An 18694-nucleotide genomic window follows, 5' to 3' on the forward strand; every position below is an offset into this window, starting at 1 on the left:
TGCCTCAGCCTCCCGAGTAGCTGGGACTACAGGCGCCTGCCACCTCGCCTGGCTAGTTTTTTGTATTTTTTAGTAGAGACGGGGTTTCACCGTGTTAGCCAGGATGGTCTCGATCTCCTGACCTCGTGATTCGCCCGTCTTGGCCTCCCAAAGTGCTGGGATTACAGGCTTGAGCCACCGCGCCCGGCCATTAAATTTGGTTTTAAAAATACCTGCAGTATTTATTTTTTAAAACTTTTATAGTAGCCATTAAATGTAGTGTAGTATATAATTTTCAGCAATAAGTAATATCAACTGACGTTTCATTTTTACTTATCATTGTTAAGCTTTTTATTGCAAAAAGTTTGTCTTTAAAAAAATCAATGGTGTTAACTGGTTTCTCAAAATTTTTATAAATATAATAGCAAGATATGGTAGTCAGTAGAATAAGAAAGGAGTTGAATAAAATCTAAGCAGTGAGGCTGGGTATAGCGGCTCGTGCTTGCAATCTCAGCACTTTGGGAGGCCGAGGCATGTGGTTCACTTCAGCTCAGTAGTTAAAGACCAGCCTGGGCACCAAGGCAAAACCTTGTCTCCACAAAAAAATACAAAAATTTGCTGGGCATGGTGGCCCGTGCCTGTTGTCCCAGCTACGTTGGGGGCTAAGGCAGGAGGATCGCTTGAGCCTTGGAGGTTGAGGCTGCAGTGAGCTGTGTTCATGCCACTGCACTCCAGCCTGGGCAACAGAGTAAGGCACTATTTCCAAAAAACAACAAAAAAATCTAAGTACTGACATGTTAATCATGAAGAGGCAATTACAGACAACAAAACAGAAAGGATAGGACGGGCAGACCAGGAAGGTTGGGAAAAAGGCTGCTGGTACAGAAGTTCAAATACATAAATTCACATGAGTACAGTGCAGCACCCAAACAGAATAAAGAACATGAAATTATTTAAAAAAAAAAAAATGAGCTGGAAACATTTCCTAACATAAAGAGAACCCAGATATTTCATTCACTCATTGATCTGACGAAGATTATGTACACTTGTCCATTAAAAATGCACACAGGCACTAACCACAATATTATAAGTATTTCATGAACTCCTCCCCTTGTATCTCATTTTAAGGATTCCTGGTCAAGACAAAGCAATCTGGCTGAGGACTCCCAAAGCAGCAATAGCAAAATTGCTTTCTTTCTCAGCATTTATGAGTTAGAGAAAATTCTTAGGGGAGAAGGGTACTTTTCTGCCTTTGACATTCTCAAGTCACATGACCTAAACCTCTAGAAGAGCTGGAAGTAAAGGGATATAGGTGGTAGGGGATTTTTTCAGCCACAGCTACTGCCACTGATAACTAAGAGATGAGTCTGTGATAGGAAGGTCTCAAAATGAAAAATGTATGCCACAGGATTATTTCTTGAACTTAGTAACATCAGCTGCTTTGCAGTGAAGATCTTACTTTAGACTGTACCCTCTTTTTGTGCCTTTTTTATTCTATACCATATATATTACCTATAGGAGAAAAAAGGAAAATAAAAACTAACCAACCAAAATTCCAAGATCAACCGCTTCCCAGGGCCTTATCAAATGCTATTAGAAAAAAAATGAATAAAAGGTATAATACAAATATCTTTTTGATAGTGAGGATCTAAGGTATAGTTTGCTAGACTGTGTGATTTTAATGATTCAGGATGTGATTCTCTAGTTAGGAGTATCTCTGGAGAAGTCTCCTTGAGTAAAATGTTCTAGACTTATCAACAGTTAAGCCAACGGTTTTCTGATTATCTAAGTCACCATTCCATGATGACTTTTTTTTTTTGAGACGGAGTCTCGTTCTGTCGTCACCCAGGCTGAAGTGCAGTGGCGCGATCTTGGCTCACTGCAACCTCCGCCTCCCAGGTTCAAGCGATTCTCCTGCCTCAGCCTCCCGAGTAGCTGGGACTATAGGCGCCCGCCACCATGCATGGCTAATTTTTGTATTTTTAATAGAGAAGGGTTTCACCATATTGGCCAGGCTGGTCTCGAACTCCTGACCTTATGATCCGCCCACCCCAGCCTCCCAAAGTATAGGGATTACAGGCATGAGCCAATTAAATTACCTGGCCTCCATGATAATTTAATTAGGTATCAAATAGACTTATACTATCAATGATCCATATTAAATTTTACATCTTAATGTCCTTAAAAATGAAAACATAAAATACTGCAGTTTGAATAAAATGATCACAAACCAAGAAGCAATGAGGCTATATTATTAAAACCAGAACCAATTCACAGATGGAATTCCAATAGCTTTACTTCTTCATATACTTATTTACTTACTATCTTCATAGGTGATCCCATTTGCTTCTTCACTCCAGTCACTCCAGTATCCCTTACCATCTTCCTTCATACAGCGAATCCTAAACACATATTCTGTAAAAGGTTTAAGGTCTTGGACAGTGAATGAAGATCGGGTGGATGCTGTATCTTCAGGGGGAATCTGAAAAAAAGCAAATCAACCAACAGAAAACCTCAATTAGTAAGGTCTTCTAAGTTGTGTTAAAATTTAGAAACTTTTTTTTTCTGCGGCACAGCCTTGCTCTGTTGCCCAGGTTGGAGTGCAGTGGTGCAATATTGGCTCGCCACAACCTCTACCTCCCAGGTTCACGCGATTCTCCTACCTCTGCCTCTGAGTAGCTGGGACTGCAGGTGCCCACCACCACTCCCAGCTAAGTTTTGTATTTTTTAGTATCAATGAGGTTTCACCATGTTGGCCAGGCTGGTCTGGAATTCCTGACCTCAAGCAATCCACCTGCCTTGGCCTCCCAAAGTGCTGGGATTATAGACGTGAGTCACTGCGCCCAGCCTAGAAACTATTTTTATTTATTTATTTTTGAGACAGAGTCTCCCTCTGTGGCCCAGGCAGGAGTGCAATGGCGTGATCTCGGCTCACTGCAACCTCCGCCTCCCAGGTTCAAGTGCTTCTACTGCCTCAGCCTCCTGAAGCTATTTTATTGAAACAAGACTAATACATTAAACTCAACCTCTGGAGAGAAAGAAGTGTAAGTTAAAAAGCAGTCCAAATCAGTAAAGTTATTAGGTTTGAGGAGTATGGAAACATCTATTATCTTTCCTTTTTTCCCTTTATTTCTTCCATAGGGCCTATAGCTTAGGATTTCTGCAGGAAACAGATGGCACACTCCATTTAGAATAATTCAAGGAGGGCTTCATAAAGGGACTACGTACAGAGTATATGGATCCTTAGAGAGTGCAGTTAGTACTGTGGGGCTTAGAGCTGTTTCTACCTCTAGGCCCAAAGGGATGAGGAGAAGTACCAGAACCTGAAAGAAGGTCAGCTAGAGAGGGCTGTCTTGACAGGCAGTGACCTTCAGTTGAAAGACAGCCAGCCGGGTGCAGTGGCTCACACCTGTAATCCCAGCACTTTGGGAGACTGAGGTGGGTGGATCACCTGAGGTCAGGAGTTCGAGAACAACCTGGCCAACATGGTGATACCCCATCTCTACTAAAGATACAAAAATTAGCTGGACATGGAGGTTACAGTGAACCAGGATCACGCCATTGCACTCTAGCCTGGGTGACAAGAGTGAAATTCCATCTCAAAAAAAAAAAAAAGAAAGAAAGAAAAAAAGACAGCCAGTTCCCAGGAAGAAGCGGGGAAAATCAACATGCCAATTTCACTGTTCTTCTATCTGTCTTCTCTCCTGCCTAGTCCCTTCCTTCCATTAACCAGTCATAAGGAAGCTACAAAGAATGGGAACCCACAGATGAAATCTATACAGGTCAGCATGACACAACAAAGAGAAGGGTACAGTATAGATGTGGATGGGCAAAAGGAAGATATCCAGCCCAAACAAGAAAAACAAAAGTTTTCCTGGCTTTTAAACTTGGCTTTCAGATAAAAAGAGGAGATTAAATATAGATAAATAACTGGTCACATCACTCTAATAATTTGATATTGGATACAAAATAAATGTCAGTCTTTTTTGTAGCACTGAATTAAGATTCTGTGCTTAATATCACATTTTGAAGAACTTCAGGTATGCATATTCTCTGTACAACATGAAGCATTAATCCAATTTTGTTTTATTGCTTTTTCTGATTGTATTCTCAGCCCTTTAGATAAGTGGGGTAAGGAGACAAGTAGTAAAGTCATCAGCCCAATTCCCTTACAAGTTCACTGTGACCAGAGCAACAAAAGCAAAGACATACTGTTTGTGATAAATGGAATCAAAACAGAGAAGAGTATGGATAGCTGAATGCTATGGTGATAGCCTTTTTAAAAGCTCCAAGTATTTCTTTCGCCGGCATCATCATCTTTGGGTATACTATCCTTTTCAGTCCTACAAGTTCCCTACCAATCCCTTCCTCTACCTCAGTGGTTAACAAACTTTCTATAAAAAGGTAGATAAAATATTTACTAATATTTTAGGCTTGCAGGCCAGATAGTCTCTTTTTAACTACTCAACAATTCCATTGTAGAATAAAAATAGAGACAGTATGTAAAGAAATGAGTGTGGCTGTGTTCCAATAAAACTTTATTTACAAAAACAAGTCACAGGCTGATTTTGGTGAACTACGGCACACCAATCCCTACACTAGCTACCTTATCCTTATAATCTCTTTATTTTTGCTCCTCCACTTAATTTGCTTATTACTTGTATTCTTTGTATCTCACATCAAAAATGCCATTTCTAGGCTGGTAGTGGTAGCTCACATCTGTAATCCCAGCACTTTGGGAAGCCAAGGTAGGATAAACGCTTAAGGCTAGCAGTTTGAGACCATCCTGGGCAACATGGTGAGACTCCATCTCCACAAAAAAATAATATTTTTAAAAAGCCAGGTATGGTGGTGCACACCTGTAGTCAGACTAAGGCAGGAGGATCACTTAAGCTTAAGTTTGAAATTGCAGTGAGCCAGCGGCCTGGGCAAATGGACACCTTATCTCTAAAAGAAAAAAAAAAAAAAGCCATTTCCTATCACCCTATATCATTTTCATGTTTTACTTAAAGGTTACTGTATTTAGCAAAGCTGTATTTTCTATCTGGATACCTTCCTGATTCCCCTTGTTTGAAATAAAGACCCAGAAGAGGTGTCAAGGAAAATATTTCACATAACCAGAAACTTAAAGACATTTAGAAAATGATTGAACCTTTTTAAGATTAGAGGGCTGAAAGGACTATTTGAACAAACAGTAACTTTCAATTTACCTGGCTCCAAGTTGAGGCATCTTTGGTCCTATATTGAATGTTATATTTTAGTCTTATAACACTCTTAATACTTGGGTTGGTCCATGTCAATTTTAAGATACTAGACAGTTCCTCTGAGTTGATCACTGATAAATTATGTGGCGGATTGGGCTTCACTGAAAAATAAAATAAATCCTAAGGTTTACTATGCTTTACAATTTCATATAGAAACTCAATATACTCTTTATATTGTCCTTCCTTTATTTTACAATATTCATTTATCCTTACCAAATGAACTAAATTCTCTGAAAATTATGCTATGCTATATACCTCATAATGGAAACAAAAAAGACTTCCAAGGAATCTTTAGTTTTCCTTGTTAGTTTATTACATTTGTTAATCTCTTCAGGTTCATATGTCAAAAGACAAATACTTATGATATCAAATTTTTAAAAAAGAGAATAAAACTGGAACATACATACTGTAATTACAATGGTGTAAGATGTTTGAGAACAGAAAATATTCAAAGTGAAAACAGCTGTTAAGTATGGTTGGATTATGGATATTTTTCTTTTTCCCAATTCTATTTGATATTATTGATAAAATTACTTCATAAAAATCACTAAGATAAATAAATGCTTGTTTCTACATTAATCAAAATCTAAAATCTACATTAAAATCTAAAATTTAAAATCTAAAAACTACATTAAAATCTAAAAAAATCTAAATATAAAAACTAATTTATAAACTACTACAGTGTCAAATAAACTCTCAAATTCAAGCTTATAACTACCTTTATATACAGGATCAAAATTGATATGATCTGACGTAACCTTCCCAAGGGCATTCTCTGCTTCTACCCAGACTTCAATGTTGACAAAATACACAGTAGAATAATCAACAGTGCATGAGGTGGGGGTGTCACGTTTTGCTTTGCAATCAGCAAACTTGTGTGTTGCCCTAAATACAAAAAATTGAAGAATCAGTCATTAAAAACACATCTGAAAAAATCAGAGTGAAAAAAATTACTTGCAAAGAATTTGATGAAAGACTTAGATTGTTGTAGCAAACTTTGCAATAAATTGTTGATCACTAACAAAATTTCTTAAAAATTAACCTTTCTTTAAAATTGACTTTGATCTATATCTTAAGACATAAAATTATTTTCAAATTTGTAGTCTAAAAATATTGTGCTTTAAAATTTTATGCTCCATCCCCACTGATTCCTCTCCAAAAATTATCTATTTCCTTGTGATCCCAGTGCTGTTTTTTCTTTTTCCTAAAACAGAACCTTTACTGTACCAGAAATTTCTTTAAGCACAATATGCTAGGTGACAGGAGGTTAGGGGTAAGAATTTCTATCACCCCTGAGCCTTTAGTCTGAGAGCTAAAATCTCTTAGCCTCTTTCTAGTCAAACTTAGGCAACTACTTTCTGATTTCTATCACTATGGAAAGTTCCAAGAAATATTACTATATTTATTTTTAATTATATAAATTATTCCTCAATTAAAAATATTTATATATAACACTGTTTTTAAAAATAGAAGGATAAACCAAACCCCAAACTGAACCAAAACAAAACGGTCAGCCTCTAAGGAGAAGGAGGAAATAAGGCAGAGGATTCAGGAATAGAATATAGACTTTTCTGAACATGTCTTAATACTATTAATAGATTTGACTTTTTGGATTGTTTTATATAATTATTAAGAAAAATTCCTAAAAATCAAAAGCCAAAAGAAACATAAGAACTTGTGTACTGAGGATGTAGTATAACCACACAGAAAGGAACTATTCAAGTAACATTAAAACACAGTAATTTGACTACTACACATCCTTCATAGAGAAAAACAGTCTTAAAATCATTCTTAGTAATCATTTTGTTGGTGCTAATACTGGTGTTATTATTCTACAGCTGCTGTATTAACCATAGGATAAAACAAATTAATAATTATGTTAGTGTTGTTGTGAACTATGTTTTTCAGTTCATAAGAAAGAAGATGTAGATGTCAGGTGAATGTAATTATGTAAAAACCTATAGTCCTAATTTTAAACTGAAAATATTAGTATGAATTCGTATTTTTAAAAGCTGTATTGTATCTCAAACCACAAAGCATGTCCCAACTCTTTTGACTGAAAAAATCTAAACACTATGACAAACCAGTAGTGATGAATTCCTGTAGCACCCAGATTGTAGTCTATAAATATTATTTCACACTAAATGAAACCAGAGAGTTTTGGGAAAAGGTTGATTCCAGGTCTGGGTGAGGAAATACATAAGATGAGCCTGTAAAAAAGCATGTTGTATCAGAGAGCTATTAAAGGCTAAGAAAGTTGTGTTAAGTGGTGGTGGGTGCCTATAAATCCAGCCACTCAGGAGGCAGTGAGCCAAGATCACGCCACTTCACTACAGCCTGGTCAAAACAGCAAAACTCTTGTCTCAGAAAAAAAAAAAAAAAAGATGAATGAGCCAATTTGAATCAAGTGCCACTGATCAAAGATGGGACAATCCATAATGAATTAAAACACAACAAGTATGTTTAAATATAAATTCATAATGAGAAAGAAAACCCTCATTATCTACCTTTGGAGGATACTAGGTAATCAACTAATTATAAAACTGGTAATTAAGGAAAAATATTAAACCTATCTTGCTTCTCTTATCTGAACTGTACTTGAGGGTAAACCACAGCTGATAAAGGCAAGTTTTTCTTTACGTATTTCAGCTAAAACAAACAAAACACAGAATACCACAGTTTTGTAATTTACATACAAATTATAATCAGGATGACTGCTCAAAGCTGTAAGGGAAATACTAGTGGGAAAACAATATGGTTAAATTTTGGAAACATTCTGTTGAGTTATAAAACTTTTCACAGAAGAGTATATACTACATAATCTCATTTATATGAAACATTCTGTAGCAGGAAAAAATAATCTATGGTAAAGAATATCAGACAGGTAGTTGCTCATGGGGTGGGGCAGTTGCTGAGACTGGCTGGGAAGGAGCAGGAGGGAACTTTCTGGGTGTGTTAGTAATGTTCTATGTCTTGATACTGATTTGAGTTACACAGGTGTCTGTACTTGTTAAAACTCACTGAATGATACACTAAGATCTGTGTTTTCACTATATGTAAACTTTATCTGAAAACTATACTGAACTCTAGTTCATGTAAATACTGAAGTGATTAAGAATGAGGTATATTAATGACTGTAACTCACTATGAAATACTGAAGTGATTAAGGGTGAGGTATGTTAATGACTGCAACTCACTATGAAATACATAAAAAAGATCGATTGAGAGACAGAAGGATGCATAGATAAACAGGTGATAAAGCAAATACAGTAAAATGTTAATTGTAGAATCTAGGTGATGGGTATGCAAGAGTGTTCACTGTAAAATTCTTTCAGTTTTTCTGTTTGGAAAAAACAAATGGGAAACTTAGTAAAATAAAGGAATAAGGCTGACAACACCCAAAACCACTGCTCAATCTTAATATCAGAAAAAAGAAAAACAGTGAAACATTATCTGGTCGTTCCTGATAGAAGTACACATCACTCCTACAAAATATTTTTTTTGGGGGGGGAAAAAATCAAACCCAAATCTGATGAAATTTGTATATCTAACAGCAATTTTTTGAAAAGAAAAAGACAGAGGGGTCAGGCGTGGTGGCCACGTCTGTAATCCGAACACTTTGGGAGGCGGAGGCGGGCAGATCACGAGGTCAGAAGTTCGAGACCAGCCTGAACAACATGGTGAAACCTGTTTCCATTAAAAACACACACACACACACACACACAAATTAGCTGGGCATAGTGGCACACGCCTGTAATCCCAGCTACTCAGGAGGCTGAGGCAGGAGAATTGCTTGAACCTGGGAAGCTGAGGTTGCACTGAGTGGAGATCATGCCACTATACTCCAGCCTGGGTGACCAGCAAGACTCCATTTCAAAAAAAAAAAAAAAAGACAAGGGAATATGTTAAACAACGTACAGTGTATAACAGTTTAACAACTGAATTGTAAGGAAAAAGAATAGAACCTATAGTTCAAGAGACACATGACATAAATTCACATATACACATATTTATGAAACAATGGGGGAAATCAACACTAACTGAAAATGTAATATTTTATATCTGAGTGTAACAATGGTATGTTGTTATGCTTCTTTTAGAGATGTGTACTGAAGTATTTTCAGATGAAATGATATGATGTCTGTGATTCTCTCTTCAAGACAATATGGGCAAAGAGTACCTTTGAAATAAGACTGGTCATGAGCTGACCAGTGTTGAAGCTGAATGATGGGTACGTATGGGTATTTATTATACTATTCTTTCTACTTTATTTATTTATTTGTATATTTAGAGATGGAGTCTCACTCTGTTACCCAAGCTGGACTGTAGCGGCATGATCTCGGCTCAGTGCAACCTCCACCTCCTGGATTCAAGTGATTCTCCTGCCTCAACCTCTGAGTCACTGGGATTACAGGCACCTGCCACCATGCCTGGCTAATTTTTGTATTTTTGGTAGAGATGGGGTTTTGCCCTGTTGGCCAGGCTGGTCTTGAACTCCTGACCTCAAGTGATCTGCCTGCCTCAGCCTCCCAAAGTGCTGGGATTACAGGTGTGAGCCACCACGTCTTGGGGATTACAGATGTGAGCCACTGCGCCTGGCCTCTTCTTTTGTATTTATTTGAAATGTTACAAAATAAAAAATTAAATGTTTTAAAATAGCATTTAATGTTATTACTTGGTAAAATAAAAATTCCAGCAAAAATGACTAACTTAATAAATCTAACATGAAACAAATTTAAAATAACATACCATTCAGATTTTAAAGTGAAGTTTGTCTCCAAGTGTGTTTCCCTTCCACAACTCCACTCACACTTCATTTTCTTTCCCTCATTCACAATGCAGCTCAAATTTTTAGGTTTTTCTGGAGGCACTAAAAGGGATTAATTAGCATCTTTCAGAAAGCTTTGTATCCACAAATATTATGCAATTTATATACTACCCAAGGCATTTGCGATCTAGATTAGATGAAAAACTCAAACCCAAGCAAAAAGTATGGCACAATGAAAAGTAGATGAAAATTTCTTTTCTATCCCAACTCTTACACTTCTTTTTAGGTAGTAATACATATACATCCATCCTAACTGTCATCAACTGGTTTGCTTCACATTAATTTTCGACGTAAAATCAACTTTCATTTATAACTGGAAAAAACATCAACTGATTTCTCCATTAAGTGTATTTTTAAAAGTAATATTTACATATGTTTGTAAGAGGCAATTAAGTAGAAGTCAAAATGATTCATTTGTGTTTCTCTTCTTATTGCTTTCCCAAACTCTGGAAGAAAAGCAAATGCCAAAACAGTAAAGTCTGGGTGATCCACAAATTAGATAACCCACTTTTGGATCATAGTAAGTTAATTTTGTTTACTTTGTTACTCCAAGGCCAGGCACAGTGGCTCACGCCTGTAACCTCAGCATTTTGGGAGTCTGAGGCAGGTGGATCACCTCAGGTCAGGAGTTTGAGACCAGCCTGGCCAACATGGCGAAACCCCATCTCTACTAAAAATATGAAAAATTAGCCAGGCGTGGTGGCTTATGCCTGTAGTCCCAGCTACTTGGGAGGCTGAGGCAGGAGGATTGCTTGAACCTGGGAGGTGGAGGTTGCAGTGAGCTGAGATCACACCACTGCACTCCAGCCTGGGTGACAGAGCGAGACTCTGTCACCAAAAAAAAAAAAAAAAGAAAAAAAGAAAAAAAAAGGATTTACTCCAGTATTTGTTCACTTTCTTCAGGTAGCTGCTTTACATGTGCGTTTTCTCAGCAATTAAGGGATACTGAAAATTACTATCATTATGTCAATTCAACAATACTTTCTTGTGGTGGGGGGGGTCTCATGTCAAGTATTTCTCTAGTTAACTGAAACCGCTTGACTTTCAGGAAAGACAGGAGACTTGTAGTTCCTACTTCTAAGCTTATTTTTAAAAAACCAAACATGTCCAAGTCACTAAGTCCACAATTACTACATTTTATAAAGATGAAAGGACAACATTAAAGATGCAGTTCAATAGTCATGACAAAGTCTGAAATAAGACAAAAACAAAACTTACAGCCTGAAATTATTGTGATTCCATAAACATTCTGTTCAAGCTGTCCGAATGTAAGGATGTTGCAAGTGAGCTGAATATTTAATGAAGATATATCTGTAAAGGTGACACTGGATGCTGTTCTGTTTATGATAGTATATTGCTCCTTAGGAATAGTAAAATGGTTTGTTTTCCAGACAATGTAGTTAGCATTTACATGAAAATAATCCATACATTTTTCCTTTAGCACACAAACTGCAGTGAAATTAGAATGAAGTTGTACAACTGGAGATTCAGGACTGATATAACCACATGGATCTAGAAGTTCACCTAAAAGGGAACAATAGAAAATATATAAACGGACTGAATTTTTCTGGTACAAAAAGATATCCAGCTGGTAGCACTCAATGTAGAGTCCCTCAACCTTCACTAAAATATCCCTAAAGACACAGAAAAAGACAATGTACAACTGAAAATTAATGTGATTAGAAATTAATGCCTGAGTTTGTAAAGAAATATACAAATTATAAGGATAATGGAGCTGAATTAAGAAAAACCCATTCATGCTTTATAGTCCATGGTATAAACTATTTCTTTAAGAAACACAGACTGCCTGCAGCATGATTCATACTTGCCCCACAACCTATCCTGTCCCTCCATTTAGACCCCAGGTCTAAACTAAACTCTCCAGAAAACAGGCAGTGGTAGTCTCCTCCACAGTCCTGAATGCTATTGTGGAGTACAGTTGGGGTCACAGACAGACAGTATACATTGCCCACACATCAAAACTCAGATAACAAAGGAAACAGCAAGGGACCAATACAAAACAGGAAGAATAGAACAAGATGGCCAAATAGTTTAGTTTTAAGAATAAATGCATGGGCCCGGGTGTGGTGGTTTACGTCTATAATCTCAGCACTTTTGGGAGGCCGAGGCAAGAGGATCGCTTGAGTTCAGGAGTTTGAAACCAGCCTGGGCAACATAGGGAGACGACATCTGTACTAAAAATTAAAAAAATTAGCCTAGTATGGTGGTGCACACCTATAGCCCCAGCTATTCGGGAGGATGAAGTGGGATGATGGTGTGAGCCCAAGGGGTCAAGGTTGTAGTGAGCCACTGCACTCCACCCTGGACAACGGAGTGAAAATAAATGCATGGGATAAGATCCCCTATTTAAAAACAAAGAATCAGCTTGACTAACATGGCAAAATGCCATCTCTACTAAAAATACAAAAATTAGCCGAGTGTCGGGGTGGGCACCTGTAATCCCAGCTGCTTGGGAGGCTGAGGCATGAGAATCACCTGAACCTGGGAAGTGGAGGTTGCAGTGAGCTGACATCACGCCACTGCACTCCAGCCTGGGAGACAGAGTGAGACTCAGTCTCAAAAAACAAAACAAAACAAAACACAAAGAATCAGATCAGGTTAAAAAAAAAAATTAAACACAACTATACACTTCACCTATCACCTACTCCACATTGATGACATCTCAATCCCTATCTGTAAGCACTAAACCCCCATGCCCATTAGACATATAACTTCAACAGCCCATTAGACATATATCTATCTGCGATATCCCATAGCTATTTTTAAATGAGCATGTCCAAAACTATATGTATCATAATCTTTTCAAACTTACTATTTTTTATTCTTATTTCTCTGCCTCTGCTAACACTACCACTCCCATCTAGACATCTAGGCCAGATACTATGTAGTCATCTTCCAACATCTCTCATCAGCCTCCTCTAACCTCCAACTTAACAATATTGCACTTTGTTGGTTCTGTATGCTTAATAAGCATCCAACCTCTTCTTTCCAATGCTACTTTGACTGCTGAAGCACAGGGCACTATATTATATCAGTCTGACCTCCTTCCAGTTTATCTTACATACTACTGTCATGGTTACTATTCTAAAATAATTATGACATTTTTCTACTTTAAATTATTTAGTGCCTACCTATTATCAAGACAAAAGTCCCAACTATTTGACATGGTTTCATTCTTTTTCTCTAGCTTCAATGTCCACAATTTTAAGGTAGCTTTCCTCAATGAATCCTATTTGCTGTAGGGTTCCTGGGTAGTTACCCATGAAGTTTTTTTGAGGTTAAAAATTACTAGCCTGGGCAACACAGCAAAACCCCACCTCTACAAAAAAAAATACAAGTATTAGCCAGGCATGGTGCACATGCCTGTAGTCCCAGCTACTTGGGGGTGAGGGTCAGGTGCTGAGGCAGGAGGACTGCTTGAGCCCAGGAGGTCAAGGCTGCAGTGAGCCCAGGAAAAATTAAAAACCGTTTTTGCAGTCAAAATTGTATCCCCAAATGGAATCCCAGGACCTCTCATAAAGCTTGTAAAATGCAGAGCTGGAATGTGTATTTCTTTGTTTCAAACTTATAATGTGGCCTGTTTATATCATCTTGCTGTTATTTATACATGTCTACTGTAAATCTTAGTGCATATATTACTCTCAATTTCCAATAGTATGGTCCTTCATCTAGTGGAGAATCTCTACTAAGTTACTCTGTGATACTGGGTCAGAACTTACAACTCCCTAGACATCACTTTATTCTTTGGCAAAATCACTTGTTAAACTTTCTTTAAAGTAATTATAGGGACGTTAAATATGAAATATACTCGAGTACTAAAAACATAAGATATCTCAATATGATTAATTTTTACACATAGAATAAGAGAAATATTAAAAATGGGCAAATGGGTTGGGCACAGTGACTCACACCTGTAATCCCAGCACTTTGGGAGGCCGAGGCAGGTGGATCATGAGGTCAGGAGATCAAGGCCATTGCGGCTAACACGGTGAAACCCCGTCTCTACTGAAAATACAAAAAATTAGCCAGGCGTGGTGGTGGGCACCTGTAGTCCCAGCTACTCGGAAGGCTGAGGCAGGAGAATGGCATGAACCCAGGAGGCGGAGCTTGCAGTGAGCCAAGATCACACCACTGCACTCCAGCCTGAGTGACAGAGTGAGACTCCACCTCAAAAAAAGGGGGGGGGGGGGGCAAATGTTCCGTTTTTCAAAGTGAGACACAGCTTCACTAAAACCATCCCATGCCAAATTAATCCCATTTCATAGGGCTAACAGTCTGAGATTAAATTGTAAAAAGAAAGTATTTCAATTAAGAAAGGTATCTGATAAAGTTATTTTGAATGTTTATAGGGCAAGATGAAAAAATGTGAATTAGAATACACTATAACTGAGTCGGACACAGTGGCTCACATCTGTAATCCCAGCACTTTGGGAGGCCGAGGTGGACGGATCACCTGAGGTCAGGAGTTCTAGACCAGCCTGATCAACATGGTGAAACCCTGTCTCTACTAAAAATACAAAAATTACCCGGGTGTGGTGACCCGCACCTGTAATCCTAGCTACTCAGGGGGCTGAGGCAGGAGAATTGCTTGAACCTGAGGGGCGGAGGTTGCAGTGAGCTGAGATTGCGCCACTGTACTCCAGCCTGGGTGACAAATCGAGATTCCATTTCAAAAAAAAAGAAAAAAGAAAAAAAGAAAAACAAAGGAAAAAGAATATACTGTAACTGATATTACAATGAATATTAAGATATTACTATTTTGCTACTTTTATAGGTTCATACTCATATTTATATTTGATTACCCATATATAAAAATATTGACTAAGAAAAAAGTCAATCAGAGGGTGGTCTTAAGTAGAATATGCTGAAGTGCATGCCCTCAATTCTTGGAGAAGACTGTATTTTAAGAATGGCCACACCTACATATTTATCCCATCCCACATATTCTTCTTACGATGTCACGCACACTCTTTTCATGAAGAGGTGGGGACTGCATTTCCCCAACCACAACAGATCTGTATGGGTGCCTTGTGTCCACTCTAGCCAATGGAGTGTGCTATGAGACTTCAGAGGCTAGATCATTAAAAGAATACAGACTTTAATTAGCTTTCTTTCTCTCTCCTGGGATATCTGCCCTTAGAACCCAGTCACACATTGTAAGAAAGCCAAGGCCATAAAAAGAGGCCACGTATGGTGTTTTGGACAATAGCCCCAGCCTGCAGATACCATCAACAACAGACGTATAAGCGAAGGAGTCTGCAGATGACTACAGCTCCCAGTTTGAATACTGCAGCTGAGGCCCCAGACATTGTACAACAAAGACGAATAAGTCTGATTGTGCCTGCCTATCTATAGTCCTATCCTATACAAACCATGAGAGATATTATTATCATTTTAAGCCTTGAAGATTTGGAGTATTTGTGAGGGACCAACAGGTAACTAATGCAGTCCTGTTATTTTCAACATTTTAATCCACAACTTGGGAAAAGATAGACACACGTGCTTTTCAAATTAGCAGAGGACAGGACTACAAACAACTGCTAACACTTCAGATGAAAATGCTGGGATTCAAAACTATGTTGAAAGAGTAGAGTAACAGGCTAAAACTGATAAAATGAAATTAGCAATCGAGGAAATATACCCTATTTAGGTAATAAGAAACATACATAGGGTGAGGGAGAACTAGTTTAAGAGTAACTCATGTAAAAACCACCTGAGAATTTTCACTGATCACTAGCTTAACATGAAACAAGGGTATATCTCAGCTACCACACAGTTACATAACTTTATAAAAATGATGTTCACATCAAAGTAAGTATGAAAGCCACTGGTTTTGGTATATTACATTTATTTTTTTCCATAAAGAACCTTTTATTCAAAGACAACAATAACCTTTATAATAAATATGCAGTAACTATCATTTTTATAATGCTTATTGTAGGCCAAACACTGTCCACGTTTCCTCTATATTAACTTATTTTTGGTTGCTTTTGAGACAGGGTCTCACTCTGCCACCCAGACTGGAGTGCAGTGGCACAATCTCCACACACTGCAACCTCTGCCTCCTGGGTTCAAGTGACTCTCCCACCTCAGCCTCCCAAGTAGCTGAGACTTTCAGGCATATGCTACCAAGCCCGGATTTTTTTTTTTTTTTTTAGACAGGGTTTCACTGCCACCCAGACTGGAGTGCAGTGGTGATCTTGACTCGCGGCAACCTCCACCTCCCAGGCTCAGGTGATTCTCCTGCTTCAGCCTCCTGAGCAGCTGGGATTACAGGTGTGTGCCACTACTACCTGGCTAATTTTTGTATTTTTAGTAGATACGGGGTTTCACCGTGTTGGCAAGGCTAGTCTCGAACTCCTAACCTCAAATGATCCACCCAACTCGGCCTCCCAAAGTGCTTGGATTACTGGCATGAGCTACCATGCCTGGCCTCTATATTAACTTCTTGAACCCTCACTAATAATCCTAGGAGGTAGTGACCATTATTATCACCATTTCATAGATCAGGAAATTGAGGCACAGAAAATAACTGACCAAGGTCCTATAGCTAGTAAGGGGGAGAGCTGGAATAGTATTATTTATATACACACACACACACACATACACGTACAGATAAGTATTTTTTACGAGACAGGGTCTTGCTCTGTTACCCAGGATAGAGTGCAATGGCATGATCATGGCTCACTGTGACCTCGAGGTCCAGGGCTCATGATTCTCCTGGCTCGGCCTCCTGAGTAGTTGGGACAAGAGGCGTGACATGGTTTGAATCAGTGCCTCCACCCAAATCTCATGTCGTATCATAATCCCCAGTGTTGGAGGTAGGGCCTGGTGGAGAGGCGATTAAATCATAGGGGTGGATTTCTCACTTGGTACTTCCTCGAGATTGTGGATGAGGAATGAGTTCTTGTGAGCTGTGGTCATTTAAAAGTGTGTAGCACCTTCCCTTTCTCTCTCTCTTCCTCCTGTTCTCGCCATGTGAGATGCCTCACTACCCCTTTGCCTTCTGCCATGATTGGATACTTCCCAAAGCCTCCCAGAAGCAGATGCCACCATGCTTCCTGTACAGTCTGCAGAACTGTGAGTCAATTAAACCTTTTCTTTATAAATTACCCAGTCTCGGGTCTTTTCTTTTCTTTTTTTTTTTTGAGGCGGAGTCTCGCTCTGTCGCCCGGACTGGAGTGCAGTGGCCGGATCTCAGCTCACTGCAAGCTCCGCCTCCCGGGTTCATGCCATTCTCCTGCCTCAGCCTCCCGAGTAGCTGGGACTACAGGCGCCCGCCACTTCGCCCGGCTAGTTTTTGTATTTTTAGTAGAGATGGGGTTTCACCGTGTTAGCCAGGATGGTCTCGATCTCCTGACCTCGTGATCCGCCCGTCTCGGCCTCCCAAAGTGCTGGGATTACAGGCTTGAGCCACCGCGCCCGGCCCTTTTTTTTTTTTTTTTTTTGAGGCGGAGTCTTGCTCTGTCGCCCAGGCTGGAGTGCAGTGGCCCGATCTCAGCTCACTGCAAGCTCCGCCTCCTGGGTTCCCACCATTCTCCTGCCTCAGCCTCCCAAGTAGCTGGGACTACAGGCGCCCGCCACCTCGCCCGGCTAGATTTTTGTATTTTTAGTAGAGACGGGGTTTCACTGTGTTCGCCAGGATGGTCTCGATCTCCAGACCTTGTGATCCGCCCGTCTCGGCCTCCCAAAGTGCTGGGATTACAGGCTTGAGCCACCGCCCCCGGCCAGGTCTTTCTTTATAGCAGTTTGAGAATGGACTAACACTTAGCTAATTTAAAAAAAAAAAAAGAGATGGGGCCTTGCTTTGTTGACCAAGCTGGTCTTGAATTCCTGGACTCAAGTTATTTTCCTGCCTAGGCCTCCCAAAGTTCTGGGATTACAGGTGTGCGCCACCATGCCCAGCCAGTATTCTATTTTAAATGTAATACAGGCAACTAAGTGAAGAATCAGGAAGGTAATCAGCATGCACAGGGTTAAAAGCCAGATCCTATAGAATGACTGGATATCTGGGTAACTGTAGTTTGGGGACGAGGACTTAGAGACACAGGAAAGCAGCCCTTCAATACTTAAAGAGCATGCAGTATGAATGATGTAAAACTTAACAAGATTTAACAAATTTTCTCCTATTTACTGAAAAACAGAACAACCCACACACTTTTTTCCTTCTCCATTTTAAAGTTATTATTATACAGCATTTAAGATTACTGAATGACTGTTAACTCAAATTATACAAAAACAGATTATCGAGAATATTTTTATTAAAATCAATTTAAGATATTATTCTCTTGATTATCCTAGAAATAATATATGAACATAATAATTAAACATAAGCTTAATTATCTAATAATATAAAAATATATATACCTAATTTGTGAAGTTATAAGATAGGGTATTTCATGAACCTTACCTATTGATTCAGTGGTGAGAAAAATAAACAAGGCTGGCACTAGCCAAGTCTGCAACGTCAACATCTTGTGCGGCTATTTCTGCAACAGACACATGTAATATTACTTTTAATATTTTTTCTCTTATATACACATAATTTAAGATACAATCTCGTTTCCACGCTATAGCTATGTTTCTAAAAGGTGGTAACATT

The 18694-nt window shown here is 38.8% G+C and overlaps 1 protein-coding gene across 2 annotated transcripts in view; it reads right to left on the reverse strand.

Moving 5' to 3' along the window:
* IL6ST (interleukin 6 signal transducer) overlaps window positions 1-18694 on the reverse strand; it is a 59754-nt gene that overhangs the window by 22358 nt on the left and 18702 nt on the right. The window contains exons 3-8 of one of the 2 annotated variants that reach the window (XM_033179594.1): window positions 18503-18581; window positions 11290-11595; window positions 9993-10113; window positions 5962-6128; window positions 5190-5344; window positions 2302-2461 (exon numbers count right to left, since the gene is read on the reverse strand). In XM_033179594.1, the coding sequence (XP_033035485.1) occupies window positions 2302-2461; window positions 5190-5344; window positions 5962-6128; window positions 9993-10113; window positions 11290-11595; window positions 18503-18566 (973 nt within the window). In that variant the 5' untranslated portion in view covers window positions 18567-18581. Of the gene's footprint in view, window positions 1-1523; window positions 1570-2301; window positions 2462-5189; window positions 5345-5961; window positions 6129-9992; window positions 10114-11289; window positions 11596-18502; window positions 18582-18694 lie in introns of those variants that run through there. The other variant, XM_033179595.1, reaches the window with a different exon arrangement.

The sequence above is a fragment of the Trachypithecus francoisi genome, unplaced genomic scaffold (genome assembly GCF_009764315.1).
Source record: "Trachypithecus francoisi isolate TF-2019V2 unplaced genomic scaffold, Tfra_2.0 Lachesis_group2, whole genome shotgun sequence".
NCBI classification, from domain to species: domain Eukaryota; kingdom Metazoa; phylum Chordata; class Mammalia; order Primates; family Cercopithecidae; genus Trachypithecus; species Trachypithecus francoisi.